The sequence below is a fragment of the Dendrobium catenatum genome, unplaced genomic scaffold (assembly GCF_001605985.2).
Source record: "Dendrobium catenatum unplaced genomic scaffold, ASM160598v2 fragScaff_scaffold_205, whole genome shotgun sequence".
In the NCBI taxonomy this organism is placed as follows: Eukaryota; Viridiplantae; Streptophyta; class Magnoliopsida; order Asparagales; family Orchidaceae; genus Dendrobium; species Dendrobium catenatum.
In genome coordinates this window covers 787,654-795,757 of record NW_021318667.1, presented here as the reverse complement: position 1 = coordinate 795,757, position 8,104 = coordinate 787,654, and the positions used below count along the sequence as shown (strand labels likewise).

The following is an 8,104-nucleotide window of genomic DNA, read 5'->3' as shown; positions in this document are numbered from 1 at the left end:
GGATCTGGACCGTGATGCTACCATACTTGTAAGATCCTTGAGGATTAGTCTTTGCAACATTTGCAATAAGATTCCATCTGAAGGTTCTGGCCTCACTGTTGAGCAAGTCTTCAACAGTTCAACAGTTGTCAGTGGCCTCGATTGCAGCTCATAAAGCTTTGGTTTTGGCTATTTGATATTATAGATTTTCTCAAGCAAATGTCGAGGGACATTGTTAGCCACAACCTGCACACCTTCTCTGTGCATCTAGAGCTGGAAAAAGAAGGAAAAACTAAACCAGGGAAATCAAAGTTCTTCTAAAATGATCAAAGTCTGAAAGTGCTTTGTCTTTTTAGGAGTAGAAGTAACTCCAGTGTGTTTTCCACCCACCACTGCATTGATTGTGGAGCTCTTATCAACAACCGGGCTCTGATCATTTTGCTGAGTGAAATAGGCAGAATCTGAATTTTCCATTTTAAAGTTGCCTCCAATTTCTTCCTCTCTCCCTAACTCAACATCCTCTCCATCATTCTTAACAGCGAATATCTCATCATCAGTCATGGCACCAGGAACCCGTCGTGACCTTATACTAGCAACTACATGATGCATGTTGTAGACCTTAGCTTTCCATGGCCCAACCATCTCCAACCTTTGCTGCTTTCTCCAATTCATCAGTGGAACTAGAACCGTACGGGTAACATCAAGCCCTGGTCGAAGAACATTGGTTCTAAACAGAGCTGCAACCTCCTGTTGCAATTCAGCATCAAAAACCAAGTCCCCTGCTCCATCCAAAGCATCGAGAACCTCCTTATCCTTATGCGAGATTACGTACAACCTAGCAGGCTTTACCTTTCCATCAACCGAACCTGGTCCCAAAAACAAAACGCTCTGCTCGGCTCGCTTAATCTTCAAACCATCGAAGCCGGAAAGCGTCATATCTGCTCTCAGATTCGATCCCGGCTTCCATATCTTGTAGGTATCAGATGGAGCAATTTTTGATATGAAAGGGATCACGGAGCTCTCGAAATGGAAAATGATCTCCATATAGAAATCTCTCATCCGATTCATGGCAGCCACAATACGTGGCATTCGGCGACACCACTTGACCCAGGCTAAGGCCTGGTAATACTAAACAATGATCTTTGCGATTTGTTCCTCTCGAGCACAAATGGCTTCTTGAAGAGGGCTCCATCCCTGCATGTTTTGGAGGCTTGAATCCGCTCCGGCGGCCATGAGCATCTCAACGGCGGTGGCATCGCCGAGTTTGATGGCAAGGTGGAGAGGGGTTTCACGCTCGTAGACATCGCGACGATCAATGACAGATGTGAGAACTCATTCCTTTGATTTGCCTTCCAAGATCTGATTTTCCTCCCAGGATCGTCCGGGACGATATTGAGATCGTCCAAGACGATCAGTGCAGTGAAACAGCTGATTTTTCTGTAGTAAGATCGTCCGGGCCGATGTTTGAATCGTCATGGGATGATCAGATAAGACAAAAATCCCGAGAGCAAAACATTAATTATCGTCCTGTATCGTCCTGAGATATCGTCCTGGACGATTGGATTTTGTTCACATCATCCTGGACGATGTGGCGATCGGCCGGGCCGATCAGACTTGTTTTATAAGGAAATCAGCTCGATTTGATGAGAGAGAAAATATTTTTATAAAACAAAATATCTGAGGAGAGAGAAAGTGAAGAAAAGCGAAGGAAAAAGCCGGATTTTGGAGGCCGCAGAGTGCTTTTCATCCGACGCCGTTGTTGGAACGATTGTTTATCTCGCGGTAAGGACTCCGAATCCTATTTCTGTTTTCGAAGATGTTGAGTTTTGGTCGTTTTGTGCACAGAATTGTGTTTTCATTACCGATAAACGCGCTGCATTTTGTATTGACGAAACTTTCACCGCACAACTTTTGATATATTATTGATATGATTTTTCTGCACGTTTTGAGTATTTTCTGTAACGATTCTACAGGTTATTTTGGGTTCTGTGCGATTTTGATCGAATAGATAAATATCAGGTTGTTGATTGATGTTGCTTCAGTAAAATAGAAGTCTTATAATGTTGTTGTGCACATTCTGTATTAATTTGATAAATTTCTGATTTGGTGATTTTTGTGTAAATTCTGTATACTGCCGTTATGCCGCTGGATTTTCGTATGATTACCGATTTTTTCTGAAATTGATAATTTGAATTGATATGCATATGAATGTGAATATGATTTGATATACTGTTCTAATACTGAATACTGAAAGACAAGTGGAGCCTGGTTGAACCGTTGGTTGGAGATTGACTTGACCTGTACAGGATGGTGGGCCGACGGGCTTTCCTTTAAACTATTGATCATTGATATAACGATTAGGAGTCATAAAAAGTTTAATATGCCGATGGGCAGCCGACGGGCACAGAGTGACGACTCTTATTGAACCAACGTATGGATATCTACAACTACAACAACACTATGGATTTCTACAACAGCACTATGGATTATCGAATAGCCAATGACTGTACTTGTTCAGTAAGACTATTGTATTGAAATGCATGTGTACGGTATTGACTCGTGATGGATTTATTGCTTTATTGATTTGGATTTACTAACGGATTTATGGACTTACTGTTATCGTACGATTTCATTGATATTTAGATTCTGTCACTGTGCGTTGCTACTGTTATAGATACTGTATGTATATGGATACTGTAATTGATTCATTAATACTATTTATTCTACACTGTATTGAACTGCTGCATTTGATTCATTGGTGGTATAGAGTGGGCTTTATTGTATTGATTTCGATCGATTCGATTGACCTGATAGTATTGTTTTGATTGATTCGATTTAATACGATTGATTTGACTGATCGACTGATTTTCTACTGTTTATTGATTCTTTTACCGCTGCATTGACTACTGATTTGATTTCCGTATTTTCATAGGTTTATTGATCATGTGCAATAGACTGCTATGGATTTGATTGACTGACATGCATATTGTTTCCAGTACCGTGCTTTGATTTCAGTTATAGATATTAGGTGACTTGCTGGGCTTTTTGAAGTTTATTATATGTGGTTAATATTTTCAGGTCATGGCAAGGGAGCAGGAGATTGAGGTCGATCAGGAAGCTCCAGGTTTTTGTTCTTTTGGTTATAGCGTTTCTTTTGTACTCAGGACAGGATAGATTTCACTTCTTGTGGTCATAGTGTAGTTCCTGAGTATTGTATATGATCTTTTGAGATATAAATCGACTTGTACATTGATGTTTTAAATGTTATTGATTTTTGCTAGACTGTTTGATTGAGGTTATAGATAGCTCTGGTAAATTGTTAATGGATTGCTCGAAATTCTTTCCAAGTTAGATCTTGGGGCGTTACAACAGATGAGATGGTGTTGGCCTTGTCTTCCTCGGCGATGGATTCGGCCTCGGTTAGGCTTTGAGAAGGCAGGGAAATGCGGGGAATAGCGGCAAGGATTTGCTTTAGGGCAGCATGGTCGCGAGTGAGCACGGCTTTGTGCACGGGTGATGTGGATTCTAAGAGCATCGCTATGCATTAGATAGTCTACAGATTGGAGAGGCGGCTAATCGAAGCAGAAATAGAGTCAGAGATCTAGGTATCAACGTAGTCAGAAAATGGAAATGGGGTCGGACAGGCGGAAGAGTAACACGAGAGTGTGGACCATGGTCGAACTCGTACGTGAGACGATAGGCGGATCCACGAGTTTGCGAGAAGCTGTCCGATGGGATGGATCTGGTCGTTGGGGATGGAAACAACGAGGATTGGGTTGCTAGACTGCGCGAGTGGATTTGAGGGGAAATCGCGTGCCAGAGCAGAAGCGAGCGCGAGCGGGAAGGATTACACGGGTATGGACGGGCGCGGGAATGGGAGGATGCCTGCTGTAGCGAGCGGCGTGAACGAGATCATGCCTGTAGGACTTTGGGACCATGGATATACAAGGACTTCTTGGTTGCGGAGTGCTCGGGAAGCGATTTCCCTCCGAAAAACCTCAAATCCATATTCAGAAGCTCAGATTTGATTGAATCTACCAGCAAGGATGAGGACACGTTCTTACTCTGGATCAAAGATATTACCTCGTCAGCGTTCCTGAAACACCATCCCTGGGAATTAGGGTTTGCAGCACGGCTTCGCTGGAGCCCGTAATCATCAAGATTGGAGGAGATCTTCCTCCAAGCTTTGACAGACTTGAGCTTTTTGTCAAGCTTTCGCTTCCTGAGTTGGAGCTTCTCCAGCATTAATATCTATTGCTTATAAACCGCCTGAAACTCTTTAAAGAATTCTTTAGTGAAGGGATCACCAGCATCTTTGAACTGCCTCAGATGTTCCAATGTCCTTTCATAATGAGGCTCCTCCTCGAATCGCTGAAAAGCAAATTGGATTAGGAGCTAGGAGTTGCGGGCACGATTGAGGCAGCGTTCGAGTGCCTTGCAGAAATCTAGGGTTTGGAGGCTGTTTTCGAAGTAATCCTCGACGAGTTGGAAGAGCTCAGGGGTTTTCCAAATATCCTTTTTGCAGTCGAGAATGATCTTGACAACTTCCTGGTTCATTTCGAGAAGGCAGCCGGTGACCTCTTTGAGGGAATCAAAGGAGAGAGAGTAGACCTTAGCATTCTTAAGAGGTTGTATTAGTAATAGATCTGATGATGGGACTGTAATATTAGGTGATTAAGTCATTAAAAAGAGTGCATGTTTAGGGTTTAGGGTTTAGGCTGAAGAACATTGCCGAATTATTGAATCAAGGGCTGCACTGAAAGAAAAACATCCCCTCCCTCCTCTAGTCTGACCACCTCCAACCTGTGTAGTCCCACCTGATAATCTTCCCCCACCTCTTGTAGGTCTCTAACTATGGTCTTAAGTGATATCATGGCTTTAGATAGCCCTGCATCTCCCATTATAACCATCTTTCTCTCATCCAACATTAATTCTATTGTGAGTGCTCCCCAATTATCCTTGGTTTCCCCCAAGGTTTGCAACCACTTTATCCCCAAGAAGACATCAGTACTTCCTAACTCTCGTGGAAGAAAGTCCTCCCTTACCTGAATCCACTGGATGGTCAACACCACTCCTCTACATATCCCCTGGCCTTTCTCCTAATTCTGCCGTTGAGAGATGGATAAGAGGGGTATTATAGCCATTTTATTTTATGTATTATTTGGCATTATCCATTTTAACATCGTCTCAGCGTTATCAAACGCTAATCCATCGGAATCAAATGAACGGTTGGATTAGAGGGAATTGTGCCGTGCAATTTGTCCGCTTTGAAGTAAAATCTAAGACAAATCGGCATTATAAGAAATTTAATAGTTTTTGTTGATTTCATACTAAAAAAATTTAAGAAATAAATATATTTTTATGTACTAATTTTGTATGAAGATCTTACATATATACAAAATAAAGAAATGAACATATATAATTAGTATTTTTAAGTGGAATACTTGAAAATAAAAATAATCATGAAATCTATCACACATTATAACACCCCGAGTTCAGAAAGCGATACACCCTCGTCCAAAAAATATCCGAGCCGTGGGCCCTTCTGATTTTAATCCTTGTACCTAAATGGATAAGGTAGACGCTGGCATGGAGATACAGCAACTGTAGCTATCAACTTCACCCCACAACGAATTTTTCTGAGACAGCAGGCTGGCATCACCCCTGGTGAACTTAATTAATGTTCACCGAACTTTATTTTCGAAAGGAAAAAGAAAAAAAGAAAGCAGGATATTTGTTTTAATTCCTGCGAAGAATTTGCAGAGAGCGGTGATTTATTCGATGGAGAGGAGAGGGCGGTCACTCGTATTCTAGATGACATAAATACGGATAAGTTGAGGATAAATTTTTTGCGAATTTTAATTTTTTTTATTTCCCATTTATATTTAACATGAAATAAAGATTATATTTAATATTTAAAATACAAATTGTTTTTCTTATATATGTAGATATATGAAATGTTGATTTAAAGGTTTGTTTTAAATGAAATGCATGGTCGCATCGATCGTATTTCAGACGCAATAGAAAGCAGAGAAGGGCACACCGGGCCAGAAACAGGGGAAGAAGAAGGAGCGAATTCACCACCGCTATTACTTATCTGACTTATTACTAGTTGAAAAAGGTACCGTAATCTTTTTCTCGACATCTTCTATTCGAGTTCTAATCTTTATAGACTTGATTGATTGCAATGCTCAGATCCAGCACAAGCGGTATGGGAGTTCTCAATCTTTTACATTTTGCTCTGTTCTTCCTTGTCTTGTCCATGGAGTTGGGAGTTCAAGCATACGGGGCTGCTGTTCTTTCCAGCAACGAAGGTAGGAAATCAAGTTTAATTTCTTCTGCTTTTCTAGCTCAAGGGTTTGTGTTGAGAAAACAGTTGCTCTGATTTGGGCAGCGCAAGTCCTTAAGAAGATCGCGCAGAAGATTGGAAACAATGGTTGGGATTTCAGCGAGGATCCGTGCAGCGGGGAAGGGAGTTGGTACATGGCGAATGCCACGATAGCGAACGAACAATGGCGGTCCGTCGGCCTGGGTCGATTCGGCTAGAGGCGAATGTCGAGCTCAGCGTTGGCAGTCGAGTGCATGTGGCTTTGGACCTAGGGCAGATCGGGGCTTCGGAAGAACAGGTGTTGGCGACGGATAAGGAGGAGAGGGAGTTGGCTTCGTGAATCTTGCGGCCACGGCAAGAGGTCGGAGCCTTCGTGTGCAGGCGGCTTGCTTGCGGGTTTGGCCGGGTCTGAGTATAGGAGGCTCGGTGGGATGAGGAAGAGCAAGGCGACGGGCAAGTGGCTATCGGGAAGGGGATGAGGGGTAGGCCGGAAGCTCGTGAGAAAGTAGTCGGCTGCAGTCGCGTGAGGTAGAGGAAGAAGAACGAGGTTGAGTTCCATCTGCTTTTAATAACAAGAGTGGGAGCGGGGTCGAGATGATCTACAGACACTGAAATGCTTTTTTGTTGTTTCTTTTGTCAACATTATCACGCTTATCTAAGCACTAGTGATCAGCCGCTATCACATCGTCTTTAAACCTCTCATAATTATTCAGAATAATATTACACGCTTGTTAATTAATGTGAATCATATTTATTTTGAATTGATTTGGAATATATGAATCATTTAAGTAATGAAGAACAAGCTTAAGCAAAACCAATCACAACAATATCAAGCCTCTATCTCATTGCATATGATCAATAAATTAAAAAATTCATGTCATAATTATTCAAATAATTTTATATAGATTGTCAACTATCTAACACAATCTTTTATTTTTCTCATCCAAATATAAAAAAAATAAATCTTATTTTTTTTTGACATACAAATGCATGGGTCCCATAGATTCCATAAATTCAAATTATAATTATAATATTATTCTCTGAACATTTATTGAAATTTTTGATCCGAAGTTGGTGGGCACTAAAGGGGTATATAGGCAAAAACAATTCAAGTTATGTCTCTTCATTACTTAAATGATTCATATATTCCAAATTAATTGAAAATAAATATGATTTCCAGTAACGAATTGGAAAACAATGACTTAGATTGGATATGATTCCTTTCAATCCATGCGGCAGCAAATTGTAAGAGAAGTATGACCCATCTAATATTAAAAAAATGTTCAAAATGTCTTTAATCTCGGACGTTGAAGATTATTTTAATCTTTAATCCATACGGAATTAAAGAAATTTTGAATTTTTTTAATAGTAGTTGAATCAATTATATTAAAAAACTATTTTAATATCTCAAAATTTTAAAAAGAAATTAAAAAAATCTCGTTATTAAACTTTTTTATTATTTATTTTAGTTGGCCAATCCGGAACGATCAACAAATGAGACGTTGAACAAACGGTTAAAAGCCAACCTGGCCAGTACGGAAGGCAGAAACTTAAATGATGTAACTTAAGATCTGTTGTATAAATAGAGACCTTTGGTCGTGAAATAAGACAAGAAATTCAATTTCCTTTCTATATGCATTTTCCCGCTTCTCTGCATTTCTTGTGCTCATAGGTTATCATGGTATCAGAGTACAGTTGTTTTTCTTCTTTTTCTTTCTCCGTCTCTGTTTTCTCAAATGGATCGATCCACCTCCTCACCGCCTTCAGTTGATAGCGTTTCTTCTATCAGTTCAGTCC

General features: G+C 40.5%; 1 protein-coding gene across 1 annotated transcript; it reads right to left on the bottom strand.

The window, feature by feature from the left end:
• Positions 1-285: 285 nt before the first annotated feature.
• LOC110101161 (ankyrin repeat domain-containing protein 13B-like) lies at positions 286-3,514 on the bottom strand. Its single transcript, XM_020828951.2, is given in 2 exon segments — positions 286-1,303; positions 3,354-3,514. Coding segments are annotated over 2 exon segments (1,179 nt in total).
• Between the last annotated feature and the right edge of the window lie 4,590 nt (positions 3,515-8,104).